This window comes from Alosa pseudoharengus, unplaced genomic scaffold (genome assembly GCF_046254945.1).
Source record: "Alosa pseudoharengus isolate Yale_2024_CS ecotype anadromous, Long Island Sound unplaced genomic scaffold, YU_APseudo_1.1 YU_APseudo_1.1_scf_3, whole genome shotgun sequence".
Lineage (NCBI taxonomy): Eukaryota > Metazoa > Chordata > Actinopteri > Clupeiformes > Clupeidae > Alosa > Alosa pseudoharengus.
This window is the reverse complement of record NW_027468718.1, coordinates 9211925-9226838: the sequence shown is the minus strand read 5'-3', so window position 1 is coordinate 9226838 and position 14914 is coordinate 9211925. Positions and strand designations below refer to the sequence as shown.

The following is a 14914-nucleotide window of genomic DNA, read 5'->3' as shown; positions in this document are numbered from 1 at the left end:
TTTTAGGTGTTTTTGAAATCACAAATTCACATCTGGCGGCCTTAGGACCTCCCACGGTATTAACAGACACCACTAGTAAGTTTTAATTCCACACACATCACCCGTTACAAGCCAAAACATAATTTTGCTAATTATAGCGCCACCTATAGGAAACTTGAGGGAAAATTACGATAGTGGTAACCCTGGACATAATGCGCTTGTCAGCAGCATAGCCTATATAAAAGTATGATAAGATATATTATCATGAGCTGCATCCAACTATCGGTTCAGATGCCTAATCAATGGCCTATTCTTAAACCTTCCATTTCCATGAATGGATGTTGTATTGTTTCATGCAAATCTGCGCAGTGAGAAGCTCTCTGTTCACGGCTTTAGTGAGATTTCATTCTTTTTTGCTTGAGTGTAAAATGGGAAGGTGGTAAGGGAAAGCTGTCTGTAAGGAGTTCTGAACACCTGAGAGAGTCTGCTGTAACGTAAACTCTTTGTAACTTCGGCATATAGGTCTATTAAGGAGACTAGTCGTCATGAGCAGCAGGATCACCCCAGTGTTTCCGATACATTGACTAATCTGTGGCGGGGCGCCACGAAATAAAAATCTGCCGCCACAGATGAATATTCTATCGATCTCTCTCGTAGCCCGCTGCCCCTCCTCTGCATGTGCATTAAACAAAATATTAACGATTGTTGAAGGATTGTTGTTGCCACATAGAAGCATTGCATAGAAGACGTCGGGCTAAATTGCTATTAAATCCGCTTAGCATCGTGACCATGCTGCGCAAATTTGTTCAAAACTGCTGCATTGAAGTGAACTCTGCTAAGGTCTCCACAGCATAGTAGGCTACATTGAAGAGACTAAACTAAGTTAAGTTATGAAATCAAGCAGTATCTCAAAGCTAACGTTAGAATACTGTTTGGACTCTGACACTGAATGTTTGCAAAATCCCGATGTAAATGGAAAAGTGTTTTCCAAAATTCAAAAGTGCTTGTCCCAAGGAGAAGTACGAACCTTTATTTGAACTATGTAGAAAACTTTATGAATTGCGCATCCACACATCAGCAGCCTTTCAACTGTTACAATTGCAAGGGTTGCAAACGTCATAAAGTGAGAGGCACCCAATTAGACCTATACACTACCAAGACGATCTTAATACCACCCCCCCCCCCCCGTTGTCAAAGTCAGCTACCGCCACAAATTGAATCCAATTCTGTGGGAAACACTGCACCCATTCTATCAGCTTTTTTTCTGCTTGTCGTTCTATTGTGACATGGAACCCTGTGAAATCATTATTTGATTGGTCAACAGCTCTTTTTCGCATGCAGAATTTTGCTTGAAACAAGATCGTTGTGAACGCATCATCAGACCTGCCAACCTTGAAGAATTTTTTTGAGTAGCACATCGATCCAAGAAAAAAAAAATGCTCACGCCGGCCTTCATGCATGCAGCCAAAAACAGACATAGCCATACTTGCAAGACATGTTTTGGATAGCGACCCATCTTTAATGTCAAATATCTATCTAAATGTGATTCAATGTGTTCCTGAAAGTGAAAACTGAATCTTTTACAGTAGCTCTATAATGTTGACAATCTGTTTTAGAGCCTAATAATCCTGACCTATGCATTCATAGGGACTATTATCCATTTTCTTATATGTGGCCTCTATTCAATCATTTCTGATATTATACCTCTTTTCAATCCATTATTATTACAAAAATATTTTGTAAAGAAATACATCTATCACCCATGTTTTGCCAACATATTTAATTCACCTGGATTTAGGCTACAGTAGATAGAGGCTTATGGGCATCTGCTGTTGTCAGTGTATCCCTTTACTCAAAATAGCCTACACGTTTTGTTTTTTGTAAAACAAAAAACATTCAATGTTCAATTATCACCTGATGACTAATGCAAATTACTGATTGCTTTTAAAGAATTTCACTTGCACATGCATTTAGTTTCTTTCAGATCACGGCGTCTTTCTACCATCTGTGAGGCTGCAATGATTAGGCCTACATTATCCCAACTACAGTGATACAATGCTCGATCTCCGTCTAGAAGCCTATTATTTGTTCTTGCTTGTTTTCACGCTAATAATCAAGAAGAAGGATCTATATGCTCCAAATGAAAAAAATAAATTGAACACTCATTAATGAGCAGCTCAAAAATATTTAGCCTCGGTCCGCTTTCAGACTCGTTAATGGCTGCATTTTGCCTTGGAAAGGTCCGCGCTCCATTAGCACCTTAGTTATGAAAACCTTAACCATCTGCGACACATTGCAAATATGCTAACAACTGGTGAACAAGTAAGTTAATAACTTTCCAAAACAACATCAGACTATTAAGTGAATTTACAATCGCACTTTTTTTTTTTTTTTTTTGCAAAACGGCAGCTGGGGGTACGCAAATCAAGTCTTTAATTTAACCCACCGTTGGCTGAAGAAAAAATAACATAATGAGGGGCCACTATGCTTTGCCTGTCATTCTCACTTGTCGCTTTCTCTTTGTAGCTCATCCTCGAATGAAATATATTAGCGGAAGATTCACACGCTCAAGGAGCTTTCCGGAGAAGTTTGATGTCTGCTCGTTTTGCATGGTTTTAAGTCAAAAATCGTAGCGGCGTATTTTGATGTGAAAATGCGTGGTTGCTAAAATGCGTACAGGTTGGTAGGACTGTTATACTGATTTACTAGATCTCAACTCAATATTTTCAAACAATGCATGGCTTAGCCTACACTATATATTTCTATAACAATACATTTTAATAAAAAAAAAAAAAACATTTTGAAGTAGGCCTAGCCTAATAATGTCCCTGCTGCTGTGTAAGAATAGATGCACACTTGTCAAACTTCACGGAGTAAAGTATGATATTTATGACATGTAATTTGCTATTCAACTTTATAGTTAATATAAGCACACACTTATTATATTATTTTGGACAACTGCTGCACATTTCACTTCAATGTACACTGATGCATGCGTTGTGAACTAGCAATTCAGCAATCACTGTGGAAACGGTGGAATGTTACTGCAGTAATATCGCGTTCAAACCCCTCCGTTCCAGAATATTTGGTTCATATCATCAATCTTTGGTTTAAGTGTTTGTGCAACTGGGACCTGAAGATCTAACATAAGTCTGAGTAGGCCTAGAACCTACGTAGGAATTAGGAAAGTATGTGAGAAGTGAGATCAATATTACCTTGTTTGCTCCTTTCCACCATTTCAGCTCAGCGCAAGAAAAAAATGCATTGCTCCTTCTGTACGGAAAACGTGCAATTTTAAGTGGTCGTCAATTCACTGTGAGTCCTGTGTATCGTAACGAGTACACATGGTGAATCAAGTGGGGAAATGTTGTTCTTGATCTTGTTTATCTTTTTTTTCCTGTGTGTATATGTCTCTATGTGATAGAATTATTATTTAATGCAAATAGTTCAGATGGCGGCTTAATTTGGCTTACGAAAATATTGGCTGGCTGCGGCTGAAATTCTAAATGACGCAAATGGCGGTGCCTGGCGACGGCTTCGGAGTCTAAGCATGTCAGACTGGGAGCATCTCATCCAAAACTCGGTCCATCAGTACAGGCGCCCCACAGGGGTGTGTCCTTTCCCCGCTGCTCTTCTCCCTCTACACTAATGACACTAATGAGCCCATCTGTAAGACTCCTGAAGTTTGTCCAATGTCCTTTACATTCCTGGGATCAACCATTTCACAGGACCTAAAATGGTCTCTCCACATTAACACTATCCAGAAAAAGGCCCAGCAGAGGTTATACTTTCTGAGACAGCTAAGAAAGTTTAATCTGCCTAAGGAGCTGCTGACCACTTTCTACTTAGCCATTATTCAGTCTGTCATCTGCACCTCCATCACTGTCTGGTTTGCGTCAGCCACCAAACGGGACGGGGCCAGACTGCAACGGACATTTAAGACTGCAGAGAGGATCATCGAAGCTGACCTTACCTCCATCCAGGACCTGTACTGGTCCAGGGTCAGGACAAGGGCAGCAAGAATCTCTACAGATCCCTCAAATCCTGGTCACAAACTGTTCAACCTCCTTCCCTCTGGTAGACAATACAGGGCACTGTTTGCCAAAACCAGCCGACACAAAGTCAACTTCTTCCCCCAAGCAGTCACTCTGTTGAACACTCAGAAAAAGCCCCCACCCTTTTACTGAACAAAGCCAATCAACACTGTTCTGCTCATGTACTTCAACCTTACAGTTACAATATTGTTATTAATACATTGTCATTGCACTGAACTGCATTGCACTATATTTATATCTTAAACCTCAGTCTATACTGATATTGTACCATTCCCACCCTCTTTTTAACTGTATATTGCATCTTGCCTGTGTCTGTTGAGGTGTCCACGACTTGCCAACCTTGACAGGGACATTGCATTACATAGTGTCTATTTATTTGCAAATACATACTTATACATAGCCATATTCTACTGTCCTTCATTCTATTTGTACTGTTCTGCTTTTATTCTTTTACTCTTTTTATGTTTTTTATTCTTATATGTTAAGTGAGTGTTGTACTTTGAGAGTCAAATTCCTTTGTTTACGTAAACCTGGCCAATAAAGCTGATTCTGTTTACAAACTAATCATCAGTGTCGGAGACAGGCTCCCATGCTGTGATCACAATTAATCTGCACTCGATTGCTCGTCCTTTGTGACCAGCTGTTTTTGTTTTGGTAGACTGAAATTGAATTTCACAAAACAATTGCTAAAATTCGGCAATTCAAATGCAAATACAAATCAAATTTGGTTTGAGGTGACAAAAGTTTTACTCCATATGTAAGGAACTTTGTTCACGAAATTATGCTGTGAAATGGGCTCGGAACATGTCAATTTGCTCTTTAATACAGAAGCACTGTTGTCTAAACTCTAGAGGCAGGGTGCTGGAGAGATTTTTCAAGCTGAGAAATGAATTGTTGGTGTTTTCCAAGTATGTGAACAAGACAGAGTTTGTCAACTTTTTGTGTGAAAAAAATGTGTCTTTTTGCATCTGTGACCGACTTATTCGGCAAGCTTAATGACCTGAACATAGGTATGCAGACCAAAAACAAAACTGTAATGCAAATGAGTGACTGCATCAACAGATTCATAACTTGCATTATGGAGAGAAAGCCTTTCAGAGGCCAATTCTTGAAAGGTCCCTTCTTTCGCTCAGCTGTCCAACTTTCTAACAGAGAATGGTGTTGTTGACTGTCCCGCACAGATTATGAGAGTGACTACCTGAAACGTCTTGAGGATCACTTTGCCACTTAACTTTCCAGACATAGACACGTCAAAGTTCAACTGGGTGAGAGACCCTTTTCACTGTTATGCAGGCTCTGTAGACCTGCCTACCACAGTGGATGAAAAGCTTATCAAAATGTCCTGCGATAGAACCAAAGAGGGAATACATTCGTGAGTGGGTAAGAATTATGGTTCAGAGTAAAAGAGGAGTATCTCTGAGTTCACACTGTTTGCGTTAAAAACGTTGATTCCTTTCGGAAACACAGTTGTGCCAGGCCGGATTTAGTGCACTGACGTGCATCAAATCAAAGTACCGTTCGTGACTCAATGTTAGATGAGATCCGCAATCTCTACTACACAACCACACTTTGACGGGTTGCAGCGCAATGTGCAGGCCCAACCATCTCATTAACCAGAATATGATATAGGCTATAAACGATCTCAAAAAGGAACATGTACTTACAATTACATTTCAGTTATTTAAAAAAAGTATAAATAATATAAATAACATAATTGGTCTAAATGATTTTGCCTGTCTACACAGAAACAAAAACATATTTTTGGTATGTTTTGATTGATTGTGGTTGCCAACATTTTTTGACATGAAAATGATGGGGTCACCTGCTGAAAAAGATTGGGAACCCTTGCCCTAATATCTTACTTATGTGTAAAACTTTGTTTCCCATTTTAGATCTATTCCATGAAACAATAGGAATGTCGGAAGAAGGATGCTCCTCATTATGTTGCTCTGCGTACTAAGGCAATCTGAAGGTACCTACAACACATTATTTACTGTGTATTTGATCAAACATAAGCCAGACGTAAGCAGTGAATTTAATTTAAAGCTGAGTTTAATTTTGACCTCAGTTTTTGTCCATAACGTTTAACATCATTTGATACGCTACATTTCAGAAAAAAACTTTCTAGGTGATTGCTTTGATGGGATGTATTCCTGATAGTCTGGAAAGCTTGTATTTCTATGTCAGATTCATGTGATGGATAAGTTGATTGATGTCACCGTGTAGCTTGGTTAACACCAGACTGCAATTGAGATTGCAAGTGGGTCTGGCAAGGCTTCACTGACTTGGAATTCCAGAGGTATAACCAGCAGTGAAATTAAACTTAAATTGGTGCATTAAACTCTTACCAAATATTACCAAAACCCACATATTTTTTGTAAACAAAGTGTTTACTTTAAATGCAGTTGTTTACTCCAAAGACAATATGCGTCCACATCTGTTTAACCCTGTACCCATCAGCACATCATATAAAGTCGCCCCCATACTGGATAAGCAATCAGATCCTGGGTTTTGGTGATTTGGAAACAGGCATAAATGTACTCCTTTTCAGATGAACCTGCCGAGCAAATTCAAATTTGCTAACAGGGTCTGTCTGTGTTCACCCAGGCTAGTCGCCATGCCCATAACAACATATAGCCTCACTGTAGTAGCAAACATCTATCAGATTATAAGTATGATCATAGTTAAGAACAAAATTGTTCACACCCCTGGCAAATATTGATTTAATGTTGATTTTATTTTGACCAATATGTTTTTTCTCACTGAACATTACACTGCCTCATGACTAAAGGTTTTAAAACAATGTGGTAGAAACATGGAATCAAAAAAGAAGCGTTTCCATCTTTTTTTAACATTTTTATGAAAATGCCATGTGTAACATTATTCATACCCTTTTATAAATGAGTGGAAACCTCTTTATTTGCATTCACAGCTCTCAAAAGGGTTCTTATAAAGATGTTTCCACTCATTATTTAATAAGGGTATGAATAATGTTGTAACAATCAACCTTTTAACTTTGGCTGTATTAACTAAAACGCACAAGGGGTTCTTTTGAAAGATTAACCAGATTTACAATAAACACTGTCAGTTTGTTATGAGATGCATGAACAATGTACAAATCAAAGTGCATCCGACACTTAATCAACGCTATAGCAATGACAACGGTATCTTCAGGTTACCAGCAGTAAAGGAAAACACGCCCCAACCAATAAACCAGAATCGCACACAGTATAGCGCTTTTATATTTTCACACATTACATGACCCCCACAACCCCAAATTATTTCAATGTCCTTATTTCTTTTAGTCCCGAAAATAAACCTAGAAGTCCGAACTAAACGAAAGATATCCTGTCCTTTGCTAGGACGCCCGCAAGAGTCTGTATAATCCCAACAAGGAAACGAGAAGGCCGCTGCCTGCGAATTGTCTCGCGACGTGCAAACAAAAAAAGGTAATCCACAAAAAAGGGAAACAATGCGATGATCGGTTTGCAGTTATCCCACGCAAAATAGAAAAAAGAGAAAAACAATCGGTCTCACCAAATCCGGTGAATAAATCCAGCCAGCCGACTGCAGAGCCTTTCGTGACGCGTCCTCTTTCTGGTAACGCGCTGGTCTCCCATACAGTACAAGCGGCGTTTAACTTATATAAAGTCCATTTCCCCCGTAGGGATACTTTCTTTCTATTTACCCCTTACAAGAAACAGTTTACGATACTTTCAGCTGCTGCACTGAGTACTGGCGCCACACATTCAAAAATCTCACACTCCCTTGCTACTCTCTTCAGACCGCCCCCATCATCTAGCGCGCTCCACTATATAAGTTTGGGTGCGCGGTGATAGGCGTATCGGCCGACAGTGTCCCCATACAAATCACCCATATCCATACTATCATACCCAGTTGAAATAAAGCATGATAAATACATATAAATAAGTACATATTTATATCACACTGATATTATATGAGACCTACAGACATATATGTAATAAATAATACTTAATTTTAAGTAATGGCACCTAAACTAATGTGGCAGTGTCACAATGTTGGACATGCCATTTTTCATAAATATGTTAAAAAAGAGGAAAATGCTTTTTGATTCCATGTTTTCAACCACATTGTCTTACAAGTTTTAGCCATGAGGCAGTGTCATGTTCAGTCAGAACAAACATATTGGTCAAGAGAAAATCAACATTGAATAAAAATTTGCCAGCGGTATGAATCATTTTGCTCTTAACTGTATATTCCCCATAGCCTGGAAATCTAAACGCACCCTAGCGGCGGCAAATTAATTTGCTCAGCCTGTACGTCTAGTATCAAACCATAGGGATTTCTATTGGCTGACGCTGTGGACGTCATCCAATCACAGCGCTCTATTTTGTTAGAGAGTCTTAAGGCGGGCTTAACAGGATAACGACAGTCCTGCGACGGTGAACAACAAGGAAGGTGGCTATGGCGAACGAAGAGCGAAGGTTGTTTGAATCGGCGTTGGCGTCAACTTTGGAGGAGTTGGACTTGTGCTTTTCTTTGAAAGTTGAGCAACACAATGCACTTAAGTCATTCCTTTCGAAGAAGGATGTATTTGCCGTTTTGCCGACCGGATACGGATATGGTCGTAGCGCTGGCCTATTGCATGCCTAGGCAGTTTGAAAGACAATTCTCTGCCCGCCCTTTTGGATTAAGTGAGGTGAATGGTTCGATTCCAGACTATACATTTCAATGATATAGGATGGCCCGCCGGGCTATATTCCCCAGTGTTATTACTCAATAAATGGCAGAAACATTTTATGTATTACATGTAAAAGTAACTGGAATGAAAATGGAATAACCATTTATTATTTAGAAAAACTAACAGAAAAACACAATAATTTAAAAGACAGTTATTTTAAAAATAGACAACTATCAGTGAAATGCTGGCATCCCCACTGCAATTGAAATACTGTTAATGTTTTCATGCTGGTAATGTTAGTTATATGGTGAACATGTGAAAATAGATTATTTGGGTTTAACAGGTGTTCAGTATGATGTTTTTATTTCTTTCATTTCAGCAACTATTCAAGTGGATGACTGTATTCAAGTCATCATTGGACATGCTGTTGACTTAATATGCAAGCCAGAGGACGTTGGTGATAAAATCATCCAAATTGATTGGATGAAAAGAAGAAACGGAACTGAAATCAAGATATACACAATCTTAAGGAATGGTAACATTATCCCTGAAAATGTCAATGGACTCGAAGAACGTTTGAAATTTGTTGGTAATGCAGTTGAAGGTGTGGGAACGATACAATTAGCAAATGCAAGAACTACTGATGAAGCAATTTACATCTGCAGATTAATATTATTTAAAAGTGAACCTGTCAGTAAAGAAATCCAGCTCCAGGTCCAAGGTAAAATTAACATGTTTTCATTTTTTTACATGATAGATGCATAGTCATAGTAATTTATTTGTCACATGTGGCTGTCAGACAGATATACACACAAACAAAAAGAAAAAAAATTATATTACATGTAAAAGTAACTACAGTGGGGAGAGCAAATTTGGAAATTGATCTTAATGCTTGACATGTTTGAATTTCCCCTTGGGGATCAATAAAGTATCTATCTATCTATCTATCTATCTATCTATCTATCTATCTATCTATGCCTTAAGTAAAACATGAGGAAATATCCAACCTTTAAGGACACCAATTTTCTTTGTGAATGAATAATAAATAAGTAAACGTTCTTCCTTAAGCTGGTTTGATGCTCATTGAGCTCAATGCAAATTAAACCAGCTAATAGGCTAACTGAAAAAAACAGCATGCCAATCTCTAGGAATGGGGAAGGGAATGTGATGATGTGGGGATATTTTAATTCCAAAGGTGAAGGGATCTTCATCAGGATGCATAGTATCCTGGATCCATGAAATAACTAGCCTTAAAAAATAAAAATCTACCTGGCTCTATGGGAATTTAACATAGGGGTGTGAATACGTATGACCCCTGTATTTTACATTTATTTATTTACAGTTTTTCTCAGTCGCTTTGGTGCTTTTCTCAGATCAGAATGAAAATTCTCATAACTATTAGGTCAATATCCACAACATTTAGTCATTTGTGCACATCATAGTAGCAATTTCTCCTTCCTCTGAACAAATTGCTAATGCTTTTGAACATATATAAGTTGCTTTGTCATGTCAGTCAAAATGAACTATACTTATCGATGCTGAATAGTCATTTCCAATAAAACTAATAGTCTTCATTTCATTGCTTGAGTCATTACATACAAAATTGGTGAACTAGTTATCAAATTCTGTCACAATGCTGTAGAATTACAAAGAGCATATACAGTAAAACTGTGAAACATACATATTCAGTGTCTTGTACTCACTTCCCTAACTACAGCGATTTGTAACTTTACTGTAGTTTTCAAATGGCTATACAAGTACTGTATAGTGCTGTCTTGAGCATTTTCAGGTAGTGTCACCGAGTTCTGACCTTTTTTTGCATGGGAAAACACTGAGAGCATAAACTGTCGTAATGAAAACATGACAAAGCCATTTCACTATCTTGTTCATAAACGATGGTGTCAAGACTTCTCATTTTGATGACACTGGCAGTTTCATTGACATAAATTCTTGCTTTTGAGGAATGGACTATCCATTTTGAGCAAGTGACGTGCTTTTGCAGGTTATCACTAGGTTTTGCAGTTTGCACTAATTATTTTGAGAAATGCGGAGGCTAGTTTGTTGGTGTAGTTTTGAAACATAAACGCGGTTATACCAAGTAAATTGATAACAATTGTCTCTTTCGTCATCCCATTGTGTTCTGACCATACTGACAGGAGCTAAGTTAGTTAGCCAACACTAATGTTCACTATGGTTTGCTGATGGAAGATATAGGACACCTGTCTATGATGCCCCCCGTCAACTGTAAATACAGTTGCATTATCAGCCTACCTACAGGTGTTGGGTTTTCTACAGGAATAGCATGTTTGAACGGGCACTGCAAGTATAAACTGCTCACCATGTAATTTATGGCAATATGGTTATCACAGAACAAAGAGCTTTTTTATTCTTTCTATTTTATACAATCTTTTATTTCTTAAACAAATTACTAATCTAGTTAGGCCTATTCAACAACCTTGCTTGATTCCTTTCCTTGATACCTTGCTTGCTTGACTCAACAACAATGCTTATATATATATATATTATAATATAATCCTGCAAGGCGAAACCAGTCGCTTCGGTAACATTTACAAAATTAAGTTATTGTGCTCACACGAATGGCCATAAACTAAGCTTTCCGACGATGTATATCGAGGGTATTACAAAAAGTATCGCTAAGATAACGTAAGTTATGTCCATAACTATGGATCTATGAGACCGACCGATGACCGTCACCACGGTCTACACCTTGAATGATGCCATCCTTCTACCTTTTCTCGAGACCATTATATCAACAATGTCATGTGACTGACCTGGAGGCTGTCCCGCCGTAATATAATGCATTCAGGGACATGCCTCTTCCTCTTGCCTGGAACGCCTCAGCTCGTTCCGAGCGACAAGACATGGTGACGGTCATCGGTCGGTCTCATAGATCCATAGTTATGGACATAACTTACGATCTATTTCGACCTCCCTCAGACCGTCACCACGGTCTACACCTTGGATGACTAGTCCCAACAGTGTCGCGAGGACAGAAGACTACTCATCACCAGTCAGGTTGGCCACCAACATAACAGTGGAGTCGATAGTGGCGGATGTCACATTGACTTGTTAAAGTCTGGCAGGGATCCATGGAGTAGTCCAGGATGCCGCTGCACATGCCACCAAGAGCAACCCCTTTCAATGGTACCCATGAGACGGCCGTACTCCGTGTGGAATGAGCCGCCAGGCTTTAAGAGATTAGAAAACACTGCCCAGAGAAGGCCTGAAAAATTGTCCCCACCAATTGGTGGGTCAAACGGTGTGTAGACACTGGGTGAACCAGCAACTTACCCCCATAGCACCGAAAGCTGTGTGTGCGCCTGTCAACGCAGCCACGTGTGATCAACACAAGCTCCCAATGCCTTGACTGGGCATAGAGCATTAAGAGCCCCCTCAGCTTGGCAAGCTGGCTCAGGGCAAAATAGCTCCAGTTCAATGACATGGTTAACTGACTGAGGGTTCATCCCCTAAGGGAAGAATAATGGTTTCCACCTCAAGCATGTAGTACTCATGGAGGGTGCACATAGCTCACTTGCCATCTTGGCAGAGCATGTGGCCAAAGATGCAGTTTTATTTTTGCAGGTGGCCAAACATGCAGTTTTATGCAACACAAACTTGATGCCCCAGGGGTCCACCTGGGGTTGCACTCAAAGGCCTCACCACCCAGGGGAGGTTGCAGGATTGAGCTCTCAAAAATCTGCCTGGATGCAGGTAGTCAGCTTTTTCAGGAACTGCGACCCCATAGGGTCTTCTCCAACAGACAAACCTTCTACAGTGCCATGGGACCCCAAGGCATAGACTTAGAGGATACTGGATCAGCTGCCCTTCCCACATCCCAAAGGGAGTGAAGAAAGTGTAGCACCAAGCATTGGATGTCACTGGATCTAACTCCAGGCCCTGCCACCATGAGGAGAACAATTCCCATCTCTGCTGGAAATGCTTGGCAATAATCATGGGCTTAGTTACAGTCAGTTTTAACCCTGAGAAGGGCTGAGGATAGCGGGACCAGATGACAGCTTGACAGGAATTCGAGATTCCGAGCTTCTGGCACTGCTTTGAGTGAGGCCAGGCATGGAAATGTCCAAAGCCGAGGTTTCTGAGTAACTTAGCAGCCACGCTGAGCCCTTAAGCCCGCTTTGTGGTTGATATGGTACATAGCAGCAGAGCTGTCTGTCCGCACAAAGACATGCTTGCCTTGTATACAAGAGAAGAGAGCCCTCAGGGTGAAATGCACTGCCCCCAGCTCCAGAAGACTGATGTGCCCCATGTTCCATGGGGGCTCGCAGAGACCACTCACGGTTCTGCCCTCCCAAACTGCTCCCCAGCCTGTATGGGAGGTATCTATTGACACAAATGTACTAGACTGCCCAAGTTCTTGTACACACATCCTGCTGCCCAGTCATGGGGGCAGAGCTTGCAGACATGACCATCCCATGTGGAATCATAACATGCCTGTTTTTCCCATGAACGCCGGTTTGAGGCAGTCAGCCAGTGCTGCAGAGATCTGGCTCTGAAGAGACTGTGTGGGAACACCATCACTGCTGCAGAGATCATCCCCTGGGTTCTCTAAAAGCCAATCGAATCTAATGTTTGCTGAGGCAAATGTCATGTAGGACTGCCAGAACTCTTGCTATCCTTTAAGGGGTAAGAGTGGCCCTCATTGTGAGTGGGTTCAGGTGGAGCCCTAAAAGACTGCCTCCTGAATTGGTTGAAGGTTTCTTTCCTTCAGTTGAGTTTTAGCTGAGGGACTGAACATGGTACAGCAGTGTCTGTGTACTACATGACCTGTACCCAAAAAGTGTATCGCAAGTTGGTAGTGGTGAACCACTTCCTTAGTATTTTGACGGGTAAGATTTGATGTACGTGTTGAAGCGCCGGAGGACTAAGAAGGGTCTGAGCCCGCCCCTCCCGTTTTGGAAACAAGGAAATATGCTGAGTAAAAGGCAGCCTGCTGTTCGCTTAGACTTTACTGTGACAATGGCGCCCCTCTGAAATGGCGTAGCTATTTCCTCTGCCAAAGCATTTGCCTGGACTGAGGCCCCTTACTGTTATAGGGACCCTAAACAAGATGGAGGCCGAAATTGGAAACTCCCATGGGTGGGGGAGTGGCAACGTAGTGGCCAAAGAGCTGGGCCAGCCAGCAGCAGCCCCCAGCCCGACAAGCCTCCTAGCCAATATGAGGACATGGCTCTTCCAATATCACGGGTGAGTTAGGAATGGGTAGACAGCAGCATCCAACAAGTTCTTGGTGTCTGGACCACTAGCGCTACCAGACTTTCTGTTTCAGACAAAACAGCCAAAGCAGTCTCAGCCCAGGCTTCACTATACACATTGTCACTAGCAGACCCAGAGCTCTGAAGCTGGAAGGAACCAAAGTTAAGTACATCCGGCCTCTCTTCTCAATAGGAGAGCCAGTGTACAGAGGAATATGGACTCTGTATCAGCCATATGTGGTTCCTGGAAAGGTGGCAGGTGGACAGGGAAAGTTCCTGCTGCCTAACCTGCCATGGATGGAGCTGGCCCTTGGGAGTGAGACCCTGACGGAAAAATATGTTAACAGTTACAATTACATCACACACACCTTCACTCTTGTATGTGACCATACAAGGGGCAATAGACGTCCACTCCTGCACACGGATGTGCGAGGGGAATATAGCAACAATCTCACCAGTTGCGCACAACAGTTAAGGGAGATAGTAATTTAACCAAACAAAAGGGCTTTGCACCTCCGGTGCTTGGGCCCTAACGCTGGAAAACAAAGTAAAGTGAATCTTCTCCCACCACATGTGAACACACCGTCTAGGATGGGAGAACAGAAAGACCCTCAGTATGCGGACGTACTGCTAGACAGGAGAACAAAGACTTCCCACTACATGTGAACACTTGGCCTGCACGCCATTTAGGCTGAGAAAACAGAAACACTCACCATGCGTGAACACACTGCCTAGGCAGACAAACATCCCCACTGCGTCTAAACGCCCTGTTTAGGCTAGTACACAGAGAGACTTACTATGCGAGAACACACAGCTCTAGCTACTCCTGCTGCATTTGAAAAGGCTGTTTAGGCCGCAGGACCAAAAAGGCTTATCGTGCGCGAACGCACTGCTTACACTGGGAGATGTTAAGGTTAGCAGACTAGAACCGCAGACAAGCTGCAACCCAACGCGCGCTACCACGTCGTATAGGCTAGTAAACT

General features: G+C 41.2%; 1 protein-coding gene across 8 annotated transcripts in view; it reads left to right on the top strand.

Annotated features, from left to right (window-relative positions):
- LOC143100150 (nectin 1a-like) overlaps positions 1–14914 on the top strand; it is a 57308-nt gene that overhangs the window by 15829 nt on the left and 26565 nt on the right. For all 8 annotated transcript variants that reach the window (XR_012981854.1, XM_076263106.1, XM_076263108.1 and 5 more), the window contains 2 exons: positions 5927–6006; positions 9077–9418. Coding sequence is in view for 7 of the 8 variants with exons in the window: in XM_076263106.1 (XP_076119221.1) it covers positions 5964–6006; positions 9077–9418 (385 nt within the window). In the remaining variant the exon portion in view is untranslated. The remainder of the gene's footprint in view (positions 1–5926; positions 6007–9076; positions 9419–14914) is intronic.